The sequence below is a fragment of the Oreochromis niloticus genome, linkage group LG6, assembly GCF_001858045.2.
Source record: "Oreochromis niloticus isolate F11D_XX linkage group LG6, O_niloticus_UMD_NMBU, whole genome shotgun sequence".
Lineage (NCBI taxonomy): Eukaryota > Metazoa > Chordata > Actinopteri > Cichliformes > Cichlidae > Oreochromis > Oreochromis niloticus.
Window position 1 is genome coordinate 6,608,003 of NC_031971.2, and position 21,299 is coordinate 6,629,301.

At 39.4% G+C, this 21,299-nt stretch overlaps 2 protein-coding genes across 2 annotated transcripts in view; both read left to right on the forward strand.

Moving 5' to 3' along the window:
• The window catches only part of LOC100708464 (basement membrane-specific heparan sulfate proteoglycan core protein), a 286,964-nt gene that overhangs the window by 56,753 nt on the left and 208,912 nt on the right, over positions 1–21,299 (forward strand). The window lies entirely within an intron of this gene.
• Positions 1,087–21,299, forward strand: part of LOC102080766 (B-cell receptor CD22) — a 48,107-nt gene continuing 27,894 nt past the window's right edge. Inside the window, exons 1-6 of the mRNA XM_019360376.2 lie at positions 1,087–1,575; positions 6,689–7,018; positions 7,400–7,615; positions 7,770–8,030; positions 8,825–9,085; positions 9,727–9,987. Of these exons, the coding sequence (XP_019215921.1) occupies positions 1,518–1,575; positions 6,689–7,018; positions 7,400–7,615; positions 7,770–8,030; positions 8,825–9,085; positions 9,727–9,987 (1,387 nt within the window). The 5' untranslated portion in view covers positions 1,087–1,517. The remainder of the gene's footprint in view (positions 1,576–6,688; positions 7,019–7,399; positions 7,616–7,769; positions 8,031–8,824; positions 9,086–9,726; positions 9,988–21,299) is intronic.

Genomic DNA, 21,299 nt, shown 5'->3' on the forward strand with positions numbered 1-21,299 from the left:
TTTGTTGTGGAGTCTGACAGCAGTGGGGAGGAAAGACCTGCGAAATCTCTCCGTCCCGCACCGTGGGTGCCGCAGCCTGCCACTGAAGGAGCTGCTCAGTGCTGTCACAGTCTCATGCATGGGGTGGGAGATGTTGTCCAACAGTGATGAGAGCTTAGCCACCATTCTCCTGTCACTCACCACCTCCACTGGGTCCAGAGGGCATCCTAGAACAGAGCTGGCCCTTCGGATCAGCCTGTTCAGTCTCTTCCTGTCCCCAGCAGAGATGCTGCCGCCCCAGCAGACCACACCATAAAAGATGGCAGAGGCCACCACAGAGTATTAGAAGGTCTTCAGGAGTGGGCCCTCCACTCCAAACGACCTGAGTCTCCGCAGCAGGTACAGCCTGCTCTGCCCTTTCCTGTAGAGGGCGTCTGAGTTATGAGTCCAGTCCAGTTTGTTGTTCAGATGAACACCAAGGTACCTGTAGCTGTCCACAGTCTCAATGTCCATACCTTGGATGTTCAGTGGTTGCAGTGGAGGATGTTTGTGCCTGCGGAAGTCTACCACCAGCTCCTTGGTTTTACTGGCGTTGATCTGGAGGTAGTTCTGCTGGCACCAGTCCACAAAGTCTTGAGTCAGTCCTCTGTACTCTTTGTCGTCCCCATCAGTGATGAGGCCGACTATTGCAGAGTCATCAGAGAACTTCTGCAGGAAGCACTGGGTGGAGTTGTGGGAGAAGTCTGCAGTGTAGATGGTGAAGAGGAACGGAGCCAGAACCGTTCCCTGTGGGGCCCCCATACTGCAGAAGACCCTGTCCGACACACAGCCCTGAGTCCTCATACTGTGGTCGGTCGGTGAAGTAGTCCACCAGAGGTGGTGGTCCACTCCAGAGTTCTCCAGCTTGTCCTTCAGAACCGAGGGAAGAATAGCGTTGAAGGCACTGGAGAAATCAAAGAACATGATTCTCACAATGCTCCCAGCGGTCTCCAGGTGAGCGAGGGAACGATGTAGGAGGTGAATGATGGCATCATCTGCTCCAATGCCAGGCTGGTAGGCAAACTGAAGTGGGTCCAATGATGAGCTCACCAGGCGCCGAAGCTGAGCCAGGACCAACTACAATGGGTTTAACTTAAAACCCATTTTTATTTAGAGGTCACAGTCTATTAGAGCAAGGAATGTGTGGCTGATGAAAGGTTTGTCAGTTAACTCAGTAAATTTTTTATGTCATTTCTTTCTTCCTTCTCTTTGCAGCTAACTTTTACATTTTTAAAAGCAAAAAAGCACTGTTGGCCTGAACCACACAGCAGACATTCTGATATGCAAAACAGAGAACTGTGTATGACTATTTTGAAAAGGAAGGACGTACGGGAAGCTGCTTCTGTAAGCTGTTGTTTGGTTCTTCAAAAGCAAATTGTGCTTTTCATGAGCATAGCAGTCTCTGCTCCTGTTTTTATGTGACTGCTTTATTTTCACGCACTTTACTGGTCTGCTGGAGTGTTACTGTCATACCAGACAGACAAGCAAGAGGAACAGCAATGGTTTCAACAAGAGCACTCAGCCTTCTTCTTGTTGCCCTTCTTTTCTCTGTTCAAGGTACTGTTCATATTCATTTTATTGTTGTTTTCATGTCAGACAATTATCTAGAAAGGTGGTATTTGTGACTCCATTCATATGTCCGAGCTTTGTCTGACAGTGTTATGATGCTGCTGGGTCATTCTGAAATATATTAAAAACAGTTTTAAAACTAGTCACCAATGGTCTGCTGATGGTTCCATCCTTCTGTCCATATTTAAATGAAATATTGTTATAAAATAGAAACTGCCAATTTTTAAAGATACTTAGGATACTGGCTGGATAGTAGGCTTATTTTTAAATACATATTCAACCATTAACACCCATTTCAAACCCCTGATGAATACTGAAGGCAAAAACTGGATTTCTTTTTAATTAAATTGGTTTTTTTGTACAATATACCCTTCTGTTTGTAGGTGTTTTAGTGATATTTTCTATATACTGGCTTCCCTCTCAGCTGATACATTTCCTCACTCATGATTATATACAAACCTGGGATGTTCTTCTTGAAAGAATAGAAGACAATAGCACTGCATGATGCTTTTTATACTCTAAAAATACTCAAGTACCTCTACGTCTTCGTTTTAGTCCTTACAATATGTGAGGATACACGTCTTATGAACCTGAAAAACTTGGGTTCAGTTAATCTGCTGCATAGAAATGGAATTAAAAAAAGCTGTGAAGCTATAAGCACCTAAAAATGTTTCATTTCATTTGGGCCTCATTGCAAAGCAAATGCTGAATGCACATTCAGATTGTCCTTTGCTGCATCGGTAAAATGATACTGACACTGAGCAAATAGTATTTGTTTCTTTGGACTTGGAAGGCTGTTATCTGTAACTTTATGTAAAATAAACTTAAAAAGTACACAGAACTTGCCTGGGGAAGCTGGGCCATATTTCACAATGCTTCCAGCACACCAGACCACAGAAGTTGGTCTGATGTGATGGATGCATAATTTCATTTCCATGGTTCTTTCTTTTGGCTTTTTCTTTTTACATAGTGGCAGTGTCACGATTTGTTGGTGTTGAACTCTTGATTTTTAGGTTGTCAAGTGATGTTATGTTATGTTCAAGTTGTGTTCTTCGTTTCATTCCTCTTAAAATTTAGTTTTATATTTATTCTTGGTCTGGTTTATTGTTTCCTTTCCAGTTGGGTCAGGTTTCTGTGTTCCTGATTTGTTGCTGTTATCATTACCCCACCGCCATTCAGCATAATAGCTATTTTTAATGTTCTTATTTGTTTACACACAAAAAACCCAATTTGGGGATAGAGCCTGATCAGTGCTCTGCGTGTGTCTTATTTAACACGTCACAAATACACAACAGTGGCAGAAAAGATTTGAAGTTTACAGTTTTACTTCTGTTATACTGATGTTTGGATCAGATCTGGAAGATGCTGTGAAACTATAAAACTTGTAGCTCCTTTTGTGAAAGGAGTCTGATACGAGTCAATGAGTGAGAGAAAATCACTTCTGACTGACAACAATGCATAAATGGACAGCTGCTGGACTCTTAAGCTAAGTGACTAAACTCTCAAATGATGTAACAATGTGATCAAACTAGACATCCAAACCTTTCAAACCATTCAAAAACATTAGCTGGCATGATGTAAAGTAACTTACTACCAGCTGTTTTTGTTTTACGTCGTCATATTTATGCAAACTGCCTTTCTCAGCCATCCAGAGACGGGAGGTTTGCATGCTATTAATAAGTAACTGAGACAATATCAGCTGTAGACACCAATTTGAGCATGTCTCCAGAGCATATGAATACCTACAACGTCTTTTCTCCTCTGCCTTTGGCATACAACATATGTGGCTGTTCTCTAGCCACATATGTAAATTGGCATCAGTCAGAAGGGAAACATTTTTCCTGGCCAGTGTAACCAAATATGGTGGAGGAACACGGCGTGCTTCTACAAACCACAAATGCACTCTTATGTGGTTTTAATAACTTAAATTCATCCATCAGTCTGTTGGAAAATACCATTACACACACGCATCATAACTCGGTCTCAGGTCCTCATATCTTCCCTTCGTGTCACGTTGATCCTTTTCTTCTGTACTTTTGTGTCACACTTCCTGTTTTATTTGTAACAGTTGTTCTTTTATATTGAGTTTAATGTCATGAGACATGGCCATTTTGTCTGTTGTCTTCAGCTGCGTGTCCTGTTTGTTGTTGTGTGCGTATACACCGTGTTCCAAATTATTATGCAAATGACATTTTTCTCTGTCTTTCCTAAATAATCGATTCAAATGACAGTCGGCATAATTTTCGAGTCATCAACCAATAGAGTATAATTCAAATGTTACTGAACAAAACTCCCAATGAAAACAGTATGTTTTTTTAAAAATAAAAAACTTAAAATACACTGTTCCAAATTATTACGCACACAGCGTTTCAAAAGATTTTATAGGTTGTAGAGAATTGAAAATGGCCATTTGTGGAATTTGCAGCATTAGGTGTCAGGGTCCTGGGTCTCCTGACCCAGCGTGTTTAGTTCTTCGTGGTTTTTGTATTATTGTACTTGTGAGTTATTCTATTGTCAAAAGAAAATTGTACTTAAGTAGTCAGTATAAGCTTTTAATGATATAAGTCTACATATGATAGAATACTGCATATGTAGTATGTGCATATGAAGCGCCTTGAGGCGACTTTTGTTGTGATTTGGCGCTATATAAATAAAATTGAATTGAATTGATGACCTTTTGATGACTTAGACTGTTGCCCACTACAAGACCTGTTTCTGTTTTATAAATTCTTTCTCACAGCGATAATAGCTGAACAAGCAGGAAAGGGGAGAGCTGGACACTTTTATCTGCGCTCCCTAACAAGAAGAGGGGCCGCGTCCTTCTGAATCTCACAACACACACACATACACCTGAACCACTCTTATCTTCACTTCCTACGCACTAACATTCCTCTGCCTATGAATAGACGTATTCACTGTTGTATTGCTTTGTATATAAATAAAGGCCAGAGCGGTAACAGGGTGCTGATCACAGGGCCCCCATTCTGATGTGAACGTTCTGTGACCGCCCTTGCAAGTAAAGATCTGCAGTGTGTGTCTTCACTCTTAGACTCTCAGCTGAAGAAGTGTCATTTAGAATGAATCTCTTGACATCTATGGTTTCTAGTTTTGATCCCTTGCCCTTCATGTTTCTGTGTCCCCTCAGTTCTGTGTAAGTCTGTGTCTTTGCATGTTTGAGTTTCTTGTTTTCTGTCACTCTGTATTGTGAATTATGTTCTCATGGTTGGTCTTTTGTTACTCTCTCGAGTCTAGTTTCTTGTGTTCCAAGCTCAGTATTTCCCTCTGTGTATTTTGGTTCTTAGACCTCTGCCTTATGGTTTATGTCTCTGTGTTTCTTAGTTGCTGTCTCCACTGTGCCAAGTTCGCGTCTCTGTGTCTTACTTCCTGTTTTACTTTGAAGGTCCATGTCTTATGTCAATGTGTCCTTCTTTGCTTTCTTGTCTCGTCAGTCCTGATTTCTCCCAGCTGTGCTCTCCTTCTGTGTCTCATTCCCCTCGTTACCTCCCAGTGTATTTAAACCCTGTGTTTCTCTGAGTCAGTGTTGTGTTGTCTCTCATGCTGTGTGGTTCTCCCGGTGTCTCCTTGTAAGTTTAGTTTACTTTGTATGCTCGTTTTCTGTTACCAGCAAATAAAGCTGTGGTTTAAGTTCATCCCTTGAGTCCTCATCTCCTGCCTGCCACACAGCGTTTCATGACATGAGGAGATCATATTTACTGAAACCAAAAGCTATTTCAATGAAAAACATCTTAACAGGTCAAGTTACATATTAACATTGGACCCCTTATTTGATAGCAGTTTTACAATTCTTGCATCCATGGAACTTGTAAGTTTTTGGAAAGTTTCTACTTGAATGTCTTTGCAGGATGTCAGAATAGTTTCCCAGAGCTGCTGTTTGGATGTGAACTGCCTCCCACCCTCGTGTTTTTGCTTGAGGATGTTCCAAAGGTTCCCAATAGGATTGAAGTCAGGGAAGAATGGGGACCACACCATGAGTTCCTCTCCTTTTATGCCGATAGCAGCCAATGATGCAGAGGTATTCCTTGTAGCATGAGATGGTGCATTGTCTTGCATGAAGATGGTTTTGTTGCAGAAGACACAGTTCTTCTCTTTCTACCATGGAAGAAAGTGGTCAGTCAGAAACTCCACATACTTTGCAGAGGTCATTTTCACACCTTCTGGGAGCCTAAAGGGGCCGACCAGCTCTCTCCCCGTGTCAATACATGACTCCACCACCTCCTTGCTGACGACGCAGCCTTGTTGGGACATGGTGGCTGTCCAGCAACCATCCACCACTGCATCCATCTGGACCATCCAGAGTTGCACTGCACTCATCAGTGAACAAGAGTGTTTGAAAATTAGTCTTCATGTAGTTCTGGGCCCACTGCAGCTGTTTCTGCTTGTGAGCATTGGTTAGGGGTGGTCGAATAGAATGTTTATGCACAACTGCAAGTCTCTGGAGGATCCTTCACCTTGATGTTCGCAGTGCTTCAGAGGCACCAGCAGCTTCAAATATGTGTTTGCTGCTTTGTAATGGCCTTTTAGCAGCTGCTCTCTTAATCTGATGTATTTGTCTGGCAGAAACCTTCATCATTGTGCCTTTATCTGCACAAACCCATGTGTGCTCTGACTCAGCCACAAATCTCTTAACATTATGGTGATCACACTTAATGTTAAGAGATTCATTAATCCAAAATTCTTAATTTCACAGTCTAACTGTATATCTCTTACTATGGCGTTGTTGTTCCATAAACAGTGATCTGTGTTCATTTGTAAACCTTATTTTATGATGGGTTAAAAAATGTGATAGATAGATAAGCTTGTTGCTGGAAAAATGCCCAAGTTAGGTACATGGAAAATTTTCCCACCAAATACAACTCTAATTCAAAGATTGGCAAATTCAATTCAATTCAATTCAATTTTATTTATATAGCGCCAAATCACAACAAAAGTCGCCTCAAGGCGCTTTATATTGTACAGTAGATAGCACAATAATAAATACAATCCAGTGCCTCAGACATTACCTGGCAAGTCTATATAATGAGGCATTTGTACAACATATTAAATCCTGTTCTCTGGTGTTATTTTCTGATTTGTGTTACAGTGGTGCAGAATAAGGCTGACTGGGGAGTGACTTACACTACAGCTAAGATATGTGCCTCCAATGGATCAACAGTGGAAATGAAATGCACCTACACATATCCTGCAGGGTATACCGTTAAAGAAGAATTCTGGTGTTTTCAAGACGATAAGGACCTCAAAGGCAACTTAGATTACAAAGATCGGATTCAGTACAACTGTACTGAGAAAAGTTGCACTATGAAAATGGCAGACTTGAAATGGACAGACTCCCGTGAATACAGGTTCCGTTTCATAACAGACAAAACTGAAGGAAAATATACTGGTGTACCTGGAATCACTTTGTCTATCACAGGTAAAATGATCTCAAATCTTTTATTTTCTTTTTCTGCTAAAGGCAGCATATTTATGTTTACAATGTGTAGACAACAAGGACCAGGCACGACCCAGATGTTTAGTTTGACTTATTTTATTTTCAGTTTGCTCGCACATACCAGCACTGGCTTCGGCCTCTACTGAAGTAGGGAAGGGATGATTAGATGATGTTTGCTGGCTGAAACAATCATCCTCCCCTGACACCACATTATAAAACCGCTGCTCCACCCCTCCTCTGCAGCCGAAACACCCACCACAACCTGCCACACAATCCAATTAAGTCATTTACAACAAGTGAATCTTTTATTTTTATTTCTTTATGAACACCAGTGTGATTTGGGGGCCTTTTTCACTTGTCCAGCTTTGCAGGTAGAGGTGACGAAAATAAGAGTAAATGAGTCTTGTACCAAAGCGGAGCTGAAGTGTAAGAGCAGCTGCACCGGAGATGTTTCTTATGTCTGGCTCAAGAATGGAAAGGAGGTTACAGAAGAAAATCCTTACATAACCAGCCTTCAGTTTAATGACAGCATCTGCTGTGCTTTGAAAGGACAAGGAAAATACTGCTCTGCTTCACTGTGTAAGTGCAGTGTCACTGACAAAACTCTAACACAAAGGGTGGATTTTTCAAGAGCAGTTTCCCCCAGTTTTTTTAAAAAATAATTTTATGTAAGCATACAACAGCTTCCTGTATGTCTTTATTTCCATCTAACAAATGATTATTGTTCCTCCAGATGCTCCAAAGCTTCCCTCTGTGTCAGTGAGTCCCTCTGCTGAGATAGTGGAGGGCAGTTCAGTGACTCTGACCTGTAGCAGTGATGCTAACCCAGCAGCTAATTACACCTGGTACAAGGAGGGTGGACAAACACCCCTGTCCATTACAAAACAGCTCAGCTTCCCGTCGATTCAGTCATCCGACTCTGGAGTGTATAACTGCACAGCAGAAAATGAGCTGGGAATCAGGAAATCCAAACATCTTCTTATAAATGTAAAATGTGAGTGAAATTGCTGATATTTGGAGCAGATATGCTGATATGAGCAGTTCAACTCACTCTGTAAGTGGATTCAAGTTTTAGCCAAATCAAACTGCTGACAATTTGTGAAGACCCCATTTTTGTGTTTTTGTTTTTGTTTTGTTTTTTTAGGTTATTTATAGTCCTTGTTATATTGGTTGTCAGGGCAACATATCTGTAAGGACAAACCTACTTGGTTTATTCAGTGAATAAGCCAGTTGTGGTCAATGCATTGACTGCAACTAAAAGAAAAGAGCATTAGAGGTCATCACAATCATGTAGCATAGCATATCCTGTCTCATTATATTTACAGAGGCACTGCTTCATTTAAGAGGGCATAATTCACATATTTAACTTTTTAGAACCACATTTTAGAAGATAGATGTGTGTGGACACTTCTCTGTATGAACACCTCCCTTAAACAATGGCGAACTTTACAAAGAGATTACACCCTAAAGGATGACTGAATTTGAAATGTTATTATTCTGATCATTTCCTCATAATATTCTAGCCTTTGTAAGAAATTTGTTTCCCAATGAAAGAAAAAAAGGATTAACATGACCAGGATAAGCTAATCCTAGCTCACCCAGTTAATTAATGTTATGTGACACTAACACAGTCGTCTCTTTATAGCTAATTCATGGTGTTCTTCTTGTACAGGAAATAAGTATAAGATTAAAGCTTGTATATGGTGGTTTACATAGAGAAATCAAGTGTTAATCTGCAACACGTAAGACTTAATTTGCAGTTAATATATGTTAGTATATTTCCTCCAGATGCTCCAAAGCTTCCCTCTGTGTCAGTGAGTCCCTCTGCTGAGATAGTGGAGGGCAGTTCAGTGACTCTGACCTGTAGCAGTGATGCTAACCCAGCAGCTAATTACACCTGGTACAAGGAGGGGCTATTCCTGGCTTGGGCACCTGATGGCGTTCATCATTTCACCTCGATCAGCCCTGAGAACAGAGGAAACTACTCCTGCAAGTCAGAGAATCAGTATGGACAGATCAACTCTTCACCTGTGTTTATAAATGTCCAGTGTAAGTAATACAGTGCAATTTAACCCTCTGATATCTAAATCACCATTAGTAATAAACCGTGCCCCAGCCCTACCTCTAACCCTAGGTAATCCGAATATGTAATTTCTAAGAGATCATGAAATGTTTTCACTGAGATGCTCCAAAGTTTCTTTTTGTGTTAATTCACTGTAGTCCCATAGTGAAGTTCCAGGAATTAGACTGTGGTTTTAGTTTAATAATATTCATACGTACTCTGTATTGCTTGATCTGCATATAGGTAGGAAAAAACTGTGTTACAAAACAACTATTCAACCAACACACTAGGCCCTCATTTTATCCAAGTCTGCAAATCAATGTAGGAATAAATATAGTGAGAGAATATATATTGTGCTGGAATCAGTTTTAAGTAAACACTGTGGAAAGTACAGGACTGCCACGATTTCAACTTACCCTGAAATCAAAGTGGCACATTCAGTCTAGGTTTATCTAGTTATTGGGCAAAACAACGTCTGTGAATTTGTAGAAATAATATTTGGTCTTTTTGACATAAAGTAATAATAGAAAATTATTCTCATTGTCTTTTATGAGTTGCACACACTAAGCAGATATTTGCCTTGCTATATTCATTAGTGTAATAAAAGACTTTGCAAACTGTCCTCCAGATCCTCCAAAGCTTCCCTCTGTGTCAGTGAGTCCCTCTGCTGAGATAGTGGAGGGCAGGTCAGTGACTCTGACCTGTAGCAGTGATGCTAACCCAGCAGCTAGTTACACCTGGTACAAGGAGGATGAACCACTGCCTGTAGGACCAGAGGGCGTTCATCATTTCACCTCCATCAGCTCTGAGGACAGAGGAAACTACTTCTGCAAGTCAGAGAATCAGTATGGACAGATCAACTCTTCACCTGTGTTTATAAATGTTCAGTGTAAGTATTCTTCATTCATTCCAAAGGCTTCTCTATACTTTGCATGCTAATATCAGTGAAGAATCTGTATAACTTTCCAGATGCTCCAAAGCTTCCCTCTGTGTCAGTGAGTCCCTCTGCTGAGATAGTGGAGGGCAGTTCAGTCACTCTGACCTGTAGCAGTGATGCTAACCCAGCAGCTAACTACACCTGGTACAAGGAGGATGAAGACTCAGCAAAAGCATCAGGACACAACTTCATCATTGATAAGTTTAGTCCTGCACACAGTGGGGCTTACCAGTGTAAAGTCCAGAACAACAGAGGATTTCATAGCTTGACCTTTCTCTTGGCTGTTGTGCGGTTAAGCGGGAATGACACTGGTACGCTCTTTTTCTTACTGAAAACCAAGCTGTTGCCAATCAGATGATTTACAGATGGTATTGCATGGTGAATCATAATCTGAGTACACTTGTCTGCATTCATAATTCCAACAACTTTGACAAAATCCTGAACACCATTGGCTGAAAAGCCACCCCAAACCATGACAGAGCCTCCACTGTATTTTAAAGACAGCTTTAAGGCCCTTTCACATAGAATGGTACACACGCAGTGCTGCGCTCTGAAACTAACTCATTTCTATTGCTTGAGCCATGCAATAACAGTTTCCCATTATAGCATGGTAAAGTGCACACGTGGCAGCGAGAAGTACTCACGCATACCAGTTGAACTTTGACAGCTGCGTGCTGTGACGTACCTTCGTGTGACCGATAGCGCAGCTGTAGGATTTGTTTCTAAGTTCAACCACACAATGAAGGAAAACATTCTGTGCACACCGAGTTTGGTGAACTTTTTTGACACAAGTTTACGTGCATATATAGTGACCTCCAGAGCTTTTAAGTCATTCCTTGCAACGGCTCTGTGGACCTCAGGAGGAAAGATGTGTTGTGGAAATGACACACCCTTCACTAGTCAGGATAGTTGCAAAGCTTTCTTCTTTATGAATGACTCCTCCATGTCTTTGCTAAACATTTGACCATAGTTCAAAATGAATTGAAGAGAGGGAACAGCTGGCACAAATCAAGGTTAACGAGAGAAGGGAAGCAACACTGAACATGATAGACACAAGGCAGGAGACTATCAAAGTTGAACAGGAAGTAAGACACACTGAGACTCAGATACATAGACTTGACACAGACAAACTAAACATGTGACATGGAACACAGGGGAAGCATGATAACAGTAATGTAAGGACCTAAGATCATAAAACCTGGAACATAAACATTACCACATAATAATAAAAGCCTGAATGACAAAAAATAAAAACTATAATATAAAGATAACAAACTAGAAATTCCTAAACATTACCAAAACTCAAAACCCTGGGTCACAAACGCAGGACCATGACAGAATTGATCATTGCTGTTGCAGGCTGAATCCAGTCTGAATCACCCCACTGAAGCTGAAAGAGGAGAGGGTATAAAAAGTAGGTGGATGTAGGTGTAGGATTTCCAGCTAAGTTCTGAAAATATGTATATTTATTCCATCTATTATAAGGCAGCTACTTTGGAAGGAAACAGTTCTTCCATTGAGTGTTGCGGGTAAATATTTGTGGAGTGCAAAATGGTTCAAAAGCACACGTATTCATGAGTAATACAAGGTGAAACTTGGCTTTAAATGGCAGTAACATTTTGTTGTTTTATGGCGCCAGAAGCTGGAAACAGAACAATATATTTAACAGTGAGAGGTTTCATTTTATCCCCCTTACTCAGAAATGTGGAAAGTCATTGCTGGAACAGCGATTGCCATTCTTCTTGTTGTCGTACTCATCTGGATTTTATTCTCGATATGGTGAGCAACATACTATTTGAAATATTTTACTTAAAGCTTGTCAGTTAGTTTAAGCAATCTAAACCTTTGTTCTTTCCTCCAACTAGGAAAAAGGAAATCCCTAGAAAGCTCCCTGAGCCTACAAAAAGCCCAGGCACAAGTGCACAGGTCAGAAAGATCAATCCATGTACAGAAGGTGGTTCCACATTTCACTGACTAAAGCTGAAATGCTATCCAAGTCAGTTACAGACAGAAAGTATCACTATTTGCTTAGTTGATGTCTGTTTTAGAAGCTAAGTCAGATATTTAGATTTGTTTTTTTCTGGTGTTAGAATGGTGAAATGCCAAGTGACTTAGAAAGTTGACTGATGATTCATAAGAATCAAGGCTGGGCTTACAGTTATACTCATAATCCTAAATGTGTCATGTCTACAGAAGCAACCAGTAGAGCAGAATTGCAACCTTCAGTATGCCAGCATTCAGTTTTCTAAGAAGCAGACAGATCCTCTCTATTCCAACATCAAATCAAAGAAGCACAAGGAAGAAGAGGAAAATAAAATCCAGTATGCTGCCGTTAAAGTTGCCAGTGTTGCACCAAGGTAAGCAACACATAGACATTATCATTGCTGTTGGATAAAGTTTTGTTGTTGAGGGGAACTTGCCAGGACAGTCACACATCACCACTTCTCCTTCTTTTTTTTTTTTTTTAATAGATTTGAACATTTGATATCACACGATATACACAGATTTCTAGCCTTGTAAAGCATGAACTATTAAATATTTGTCAGAAAATTCCAGTTTTTTCTAAACTGGAATTTTTATTGAATCTTCTGACAATTAAGAAAAAGAAATTAAAAGTCATTTTGCAGATGAGTTTTAATTTGTGCAGCATTTTTGTGCAACATATTGCTCATAATTAATCATAATTAAACATATCATAATTAAATTAAACAAACAAAAACATACAAGAGGATCACGGTTTAAAAATCACACTGAGGATGTAGAGGGCTCAAAAACTCATATATTAAATATGATACAGTAGGTGTTAGAGGGATAGAAATTAACTTCCACTCCTGCAAACGATCTGTCTGTCTGTGTAACCATCCTTTTTTTTTTGTTTCCATGTAAATCCTGTTTATGCAGTCTAAAAGTGGACTTACTTCACGCTGTTAAGTAGATGATGAGTTGGTTGTTAGCTCAGTCAAGTTTTTTCCCATCCTAATTATTTGCATATGGTTCTGCTGAACACATTCGAACATGAGGCTGATTTGCCTGTCTAAATAGCCATGAGAGTTAGCCATTGAGGTTGATTCCATGTTAAGGTATCAAGTTTTAAATGAGAAATAAACATGTCAACAGCCTGATTAAAAACCTGTTTTGGTTTCTACACATCATGACTGTGTGGTGATAGAGGTGAATGGATCTAGTGTTATGAACCTTTAGAATGACACGTGGGTGTGACTTTCACTGTAAACTATTAAGATTCCAATGCTAAACAATGTAACTTTGTAACCAGTTACCTTGTTTAGAATGGATGTACCTTGCTAATCGGGATAACTGCCCAGCCAAATGTTATAAACAAATAAATAAATACATGCATACATACATGCACACAAAAAGACTGACAGTGTGAATGGATAACTTGACCAGTGGATGACACTATTTTTAACATTTGATTTATTTTAATTTATCCTTACCTTTCAGTAACAGAAACCAAGAAACTGAGGAGGATCCAGCTACACTGTACAGCAGCATCAACAAAGCACTCCAAAAATATATGAACCAGAATTAGAAACCACAATACAGAAACCAACCCACTCTGTTTTTGTTATGATACATGGTACAAAACAGTGCATCCAGGATACCAAACTTTGCTTCACCTATTCGGAAGTAAAGTTCTGCAGATACACTGTATCACTTATGGTGATACAGTGTATCTAACCCTAATCCACCCATCCAAATCATTGAATTTCGGTGTTCCAATCACATCCATGTCCACAGGTGTGTAAAATCAAGCAGCTAGGGATGCAGACATTGTGAAAGGAACTGATGCCACCTGTCCAACAAGTTCAGTCATGAAATTTCTTAATAAAGTCAACTGTTAGTGGTATTATAACAAAGTGGAAGTGACTGGGAATGACAGCAACTCAGCCACAAAGTGTGAGTAGAGGTAAAAATAAAGTGGGGGTCAGTGGATGCTGAAGTGCATAGTGCGCAGAGGCCGCGAGCTTTCTGCAGAGTCAATCGCTACAGACCTTCAAACTTCAAGTGGCCTTAAGATTAGCTCTAAAACAGTGCACAGAGAATCCCATGGAATGGGTTTCCAGGGCAGAGCAGTTGCATCCAAACCTTACATCACCAAGTGCATTGCATAGTGTCGGATGCAGTGCTGTAAAGCACACCACCACTGGACTCGAGAGCAGTGGAGACTTGTTCTCTGGAGTGACAAATCATGCTTTATTGAAGAACCTGACTAGCTGTACAGTCAAGTCCTGCACTGTCCTCACCCCAGTAGAACAGCGGTACCCAACCTTTTTTACACCACAGGCCGGTTTAAAGTCAGACAATATTGTCACAGATCGGCCTTTAAGGTGTCGCAGAAAAATACAACAAAATAAATGATATGGTGTTTTGTAAATAAAATGATAAACGCAAATTCACTGTGTAATTGTGTAAATTTATTAGCAGCGTTCTCCTGAAATGCAACAACAACATTGAGAGTAACATCCTCCTCTCTGACCCTTAATGCTCTCTGGTCGCTATGGTAATGTGTAAACAGTTCTTTCAAAATAAGACACACAACTCCAACACGGGAAAAGATCCAGGGAAACAGAGTTAATGATAACAACCCTGAAATCCATAAATTCCTCAACTCTCATGGCCCGGTACCAAATGACTCACGGACTGGTACCGGTCCGTGGCCTGAGGGTTGGGGACCGCTCATTTAAAGCATATGGAACAGAGGCTGACTGGCTCACAGATGATGAGTAGGAAAATGCTTGGGCCAAAGGGATGACAGAATTCAGTTTGACAGTATGGGGAAAATGATTTAGAGAGGAGACTGCAAGGCAGGCTTTCTCACCAACATCAGTGTCTGATTTCACAAATGCACTTTTGGAAGAATGGTTAAAAATTGCCAGAAACACACTCCTAAACTTTGTGGAACACCTTATCAGAAGAGTTGGGATATGAAGTTCATATGCAGACAAGCGAATACTTGTGTAACGTAGTAAAGTACGTTTCAGCCCTGCTGGAAAAAAAAGGAACAGTTTCCTTTACAGTCATGGACATCAAGAATTTGTTTGTATCAGGCCTGTATCATACCCCAATAATGCTCTAATTTTGAGCAAGTGTCAAAACAAAATTAATTCTATCAAAATGATTTCTTTTTGGAGTTTTTACTATGTTAATAAATACATCTACAAACATACTATTTCAGCAGCAATTGCTTCCTTAAGAACATGGATGTTCTGCGAAGATGTAATGCTCCCACTAGATTCTATTATATCATGTTGTGTTTTACTAATACAAACTGTATCCATAGTTGATTAGTAACAGAGTTTTGCAATGTAAACATTTACTTTGCTTTGACAGTTTTTTTTCTTTGTGTGGTGACACAGGAACATTGAGAGGCATAGAAAAGAAACAGAGGACCGAATGTGGATAAAAATAAAACAAAACAGGATAAAAGACAAAACTTACTGAACAAACAAACTGGTGTGACCATGTTGGTTGTTGGTGTCATCATACAAGTATATATATCTTATCGTGTAGTTGGAGGTCAAATGTGCTTGTAGAATTTGTATATATATGTTAGGAAAACATGCCTAACATTCTTTTTTTTTTGCACTATCTTGGTTTTTTTTCCTTTTCATGTATGGGTTTAAATCATAAGTTAATCCAACAGTATTCAGCTAGTGTAATGCATTAAAAGTGGGCAGATTTAATGACATCATTCTTACTCTCTTCTTATATATTTCTCTGCATTTTTTCATAATTCCTGTTCTTTCCTTAGTTTCCTCCCTTTTGAGATGTGTGTTTAAATGATGATGTCACAGTCACCCACAGTCACCCTGTGGTGAACTAACCAACAATCATGTGCAATTTTGAAAAAATCCTTTCTAAATTGAGTTTCCTTAAAAACAGTGGTTGCAACAGATATGTTTTCTGTTTCTAGTTAGTTATCACATTCACAAACACTTCTTTCTTAGTGTAAAAAAAAGTGTATTCCCCCTTCACGATGTCCTAATTTTTTGTATATTTGTCACACCTAAATGTCTCAGAACATCAAACAAATTTAAATATTAAACAAAGAAAACACAAGTAAACACAAAACGCAGTTTCTAAATGAAGTTATATCATCCTACTAAACTCAATGTAATAGGTTAAAAATAAATATAGAACTGCTTACCTGTATAATCTCTAAAGATTTGTTCTTAGCTTCATTTGTTAGCCAACAGATTTCTTTTTTCCTGGATTTAATTCACCAACAATGAATTACTTATTTAAAAAAAAACAAAATTCATAACTTTGATTTCCTTCATTAAAACTTTGGATTTCAAGTGGTTGAGTGAATGTGGTTACACACTTTAGCAGGGGCGGTCCTAGCCTGTTTGGTGCCCTGGGCGAGCTCTCTCTTTACCACCACCCCAACACACACACATATATAAAAAATTAAGGATTGTACATTAACATATGTTATTGTGAAAACTTGTTGGAACCATACATTGTAAAAAAAAAAATTCTGTAGAAAAACGGAAAATGTCCTGGTAATTTTCTGCCAGTACATTTTCTGTTTTTCTGCGGAAGTTTGACGGACTTTTCTGTAAATGATAAAACGGAAAATTCTGTAGATTTACAGTATACTGTCTGTACTATTTACGGACATTTCCTTCAGCTATAAAACAGAAAATTCCATTTATTCACAGTATATTTTCTGTATCATTAACTGATATTTTCCGTTAATAGAAAAATTTAAATTTCTGTTTATATTACTATTTCCAAGCACTTCTTTTCACTGTAACTCATTAAATATAGTTCTTTATATTCTTAAACGTACATTTCTATGCAATTACAACCTAGTACACCATGTGCTCAAAAATTCATAAATTAAAACTTTTTAAATTAATTTGTGCTTCGAACACAACAACATTGGTACAATTAATGTTAAATGCTTTTATTCTCCTCAACTCAAACACTATACTAAAATATAACGACAGCATCCATCTTGTCATAAAACAACTTTTTTTTTTTACAGTGTACTGAATTTAACCAGTTTAAATATTTTATATAGTGAGAGAGAGAGAGAGAGAGTATGCAAATGGCTATAAAACAGCCATTATTTTTCATCATACATTGAGAATAGCAGACAAATCAACAATACACCTGTCACGGTCTTGGGTTGGTGACACAGTGCTTTTTGTATTATTGTTGTTATTCTATGATTTCTTCTTTGTATATAACTTCTTGTGTTCTGAGTTCTGTTTTGTATTCTAGTTTCAAGGTTTAGTTCTGTGCCCAGTCTGTTTCCTGTTTTACTTTGAAGGGCAGTGTATTCTGTTTCCCTTCCTCCGCACCTCGTCTTCGTAATTAGTGTCAGCCATGTTTCCCAGGTGTTTGCTATCTACACTGTTCCCCACCTGTATTTAGTGTCTGAGTGTGTTCCCTTTGGTTGTCGCCTCATCCCTAATACTAGCCTGTGTGTTCTATTTCAAGTTCTCTTTTCTAGCTTTTCAGTTTGGTTTCTGTTTTGCTTTTTGCCAGCAATAAAGCTGAGGTTCTTTGAGTTTAAGTTTCCGCCTCCGTGAGTCTCCATATTGGGTCAGTTTCCTGCCCGCCTGCACACAGACCATGACAACACCTCTTCCAATTAATGGCAAATTAATATTGTGCTGAACACAGTCCAAAAGATTAGATTAAGCCACGTCAGGGTCTACTGTCTGTCTACTGTTTAATATCATAGCCAAGTGGTTAACAAAGGATAAACAGAATTTTTCCCAATCCCTACTTATGAATGTTATCTTGTTTCAGGATACATAATACCGGCCTTTATCCAAAGACACATCTGCTTACCTGTATCTTTTGCTCGTTTCTCCTCTTTTCTCTTTTTTTCTAAACTGAGGACCTGATGGCTTTGACCGTTTCTTGTCCATCTTCCATCAGTAATGTTGCACTCCAGCATCAACACCCAACCGCAAAACAGAAATCAGAAAAATGAGTTTTTGGGACCATTAACATCCTTTGCTTAGAAGATCTCTGACTGCGAGATGAGGTGTAGGGTTCTAGAAGAATCAGCATCAGGACCACCAGAGTCAGTCTGATGATATTCATCATTAGTACAGGTTTCCATACAGGAAGCAAACAGGAGAGACAGGTATGGAAGCCCTTTTCCGCCACCAAAAAAACAAAAAGTATCCAGAACTCGAAATTTCAAGTTATTAACTCAAAATTTTGACTTATTTTTTCAAAATTTCGACTTATTAACTCGAAATTTCGAGTTAGCTCTGCCAGGAGCCAGGATCGCAACAAATTGGCGCTTTCGAGAGTACGTTTGCTGATAGTGACACCATGTAATTCAGCTAATAACACAAGGATTTCATCATTTGTGAAGTAGATTACTGATTGGCAGCGCTAACTCGAAATTTCAAGAAAATAAGTCGAAATTTCAAGAAAGATAACTTGAGTTATCTTTCGAGTTATGGATACTTTTTTTTTAGTGGCAGAAACGGGTTTCCATAGTCAGGAGACACATCCAAGCAGAAAGATTAGATTAAGAGATTACTTTATAGAGTGATCATTTATTTGTTGCGTGCCATCAACATACGATACGATGGAGTTTCCTTTCTTAACACAGTTACAAAAAGTGTGTGAATAAATATATTGATTTGATTTGATCAGATCCTGAGAGTTTATAACTCACCTATCAAAGCAAACAGCTGTAAGGTGCAGTTCTGACATCTTCTGCTGTTCTTGGCTTCACAATAATAACTCTCACTGTACTGATGTGTTTGGTAAGTCTTTATTCTTCTTGTATCAAGGATAATTAACTGCAGGGTTAGTGTCACTATTACAGGTCAGCTTCGCTGAACTGCTCTCCACTTTACTGAGTTAAAAGACAGACAGCTATCAAACAGAAATATCTCCATACGGCACCTGGTGCTTGTAGATAACAATAATTATCCTGTGATGCAGTTTAATAAGTAGAACAGGGACAGATTGTTAAACCTTTAATGCACTTGTTAGTTTCCACTCTGATCGCACTGCAGTCAGATTCATGAAGAATTTCTGTCAGTGTGAAAACCACAGGAAACCAAAATAGACTTAAGGCGTGACAAACTATTTACAGCAACAGAATAGGTAACAAAAATGTCACCTCTGGTGCATGTCCAGTGCAAGCATACATCATAATATACTAACAGAACATTTGCTTCATTTCAAATCATCTTTTTTTGTGTGACAATAACATTTTTTTTAAACAAAACCAATAGTGGTAGCATTTTAGGGAAGCTTAGCTTTATAACTGTAAACCGTAGTATTTATATAATGAATTAAACTGGAATTCACCCTAATTTCTCAGTGTCCACATTTCCTTCATTTCTCAAGTTAAATGCAGACATACAGCACTTGATACAGAGAGAAAGACCAAAACAAATCCTCCCACTGCACCAGTTAAACTCATAGGTGCTCCGGTCATCTGTCTGTGTAACTTCAGAAGCAGTAAAACATGGCAGCAAGTAAATAATGTAACCACATGTACACACCAATAAACAATTGGTAACCAATAAACAATTCTACTTTCAAAGGTGAAGGTCAAGATCTCTAAAGAGTCTTTTACTCTCTGGTGTGCAGGCAAAAGACAAATCACACTTCTGAAATATGTCAACTTCCTTCCTCTTCACAGCTTTCATGCGCACAATGAGCCAATACAAGAAAAAATGAACTTCCTGATTTAATCTTTGTACTGTTGAGTTGGTGATAAACATCTGAGGTTTTTCACCAACACGACAGTTTCAGCTTCTTTTAAGCTGCCATGTTGATGCAGCTCTTTGCTCTTTTATCCACATTTGATAACCACACACACAGTTTATAGTACCATTATCATACTAGTCATCTGTAGCATTCTGAACTGAAGCACCTGCTGCTACAGGTGATTGCCATACCATAAAAATAATGAAATTATTGTGGTAAGTAGAGAGATCTCAATCTTTATTTGCAGTCCCTCTGTTTCATTAACTGCTCAACTACAGGAATGCAGCTCTATTAGCATAACACCCCTAATCAGCAACAGTGACCATAGATCATTAAACGGCACAGCAGTCCCAGTCATGATGGTCATTACTCACTACTAAACAAACAGCTGCAATTCACATGATAAATTAACAATAAGAATGAGAGATGCACACAGGATAACTGAAATAGCTCTTATAACACTGTGACTCAACTCATCAATGTCAGCATGAACATCCCATGAGACTTTGGGCTCGTGGCCCTGCTCCTTCAGCCACTACAATGTTCTATAAAAAACAAACAAACCCCTAAATAATAATAAAACATAATAAATAAGAAAAGAAGCAAAACAAGTTTTCTATCTAACAATTGCACACATTCATGCTCTCATGAACAGATAGGGAGTAACCTGTGGTTTAGTATCGTGCCCAAGGATACTTTGCCATGCAGACTGGAGTAGCCTGGGAACCAAAAACAACCACCTGATTGTCAAATGACCTGCTCCACCTTCTGAGCGACAGCCACCACCTAGAAGTGAAGGCTGTGGCCTGAGGAGAAATCCAGGGCCCTAATGTTTGTTTGAAGTGTCAGTGATCAATGTGTCCTAAGATTCACATCAGAAGAGAAGACTTCAAACTTCAGGTTTGACAGGACGAGTTGCAGCAAGAAAGCCATTGCTAAGACATCAGAATAAGACAAAGAGGCTTGCCTGGGCCATGAAATACACTGGACTACTGAAGACTGGAAGAAGGTATTATGGACTGATGAATGAAAATTCGAAAACTTTGGTTCATCTCGCAGGATCTTTGTATGCTGCTGAGTAGACAAAAGGATGGTTCCACAGTGGCTGTGTCCAAATTCAGGGGCCGCATCCTTTGGAGGCCGCATTTGTAGGCTGATTAAGTCACAGCCAGGTGATGAAGGCTGTCCAAATTTGAAGGCTGCTCCAAATGCGGCCCACAAATGCATCCTCCATTTCCCTGGATTTGAAGGATGGGTTGGGTGTATCTTTCGTGGCCCACCCTATCCCAGAATTCATTGCGATCCATACTGGAGAATTTTGTTCGCAGGACTCTAATTTAGAGACTTTAGAGAGATGGTGAAGGATTTATGTACAATGTGGCACCAGGTGAGGATAGATACATATATACAGTGGAACAGGTAACATGGGGCTCCAGGGGGTGGGGGGGTCCGAAGGTGAGGGAAGGTCCAGGGCAGGCACACACACGCTCCTCTTTTACACAGTCCGTGACACATCCACAGGCATGCAGGCAGCAGGA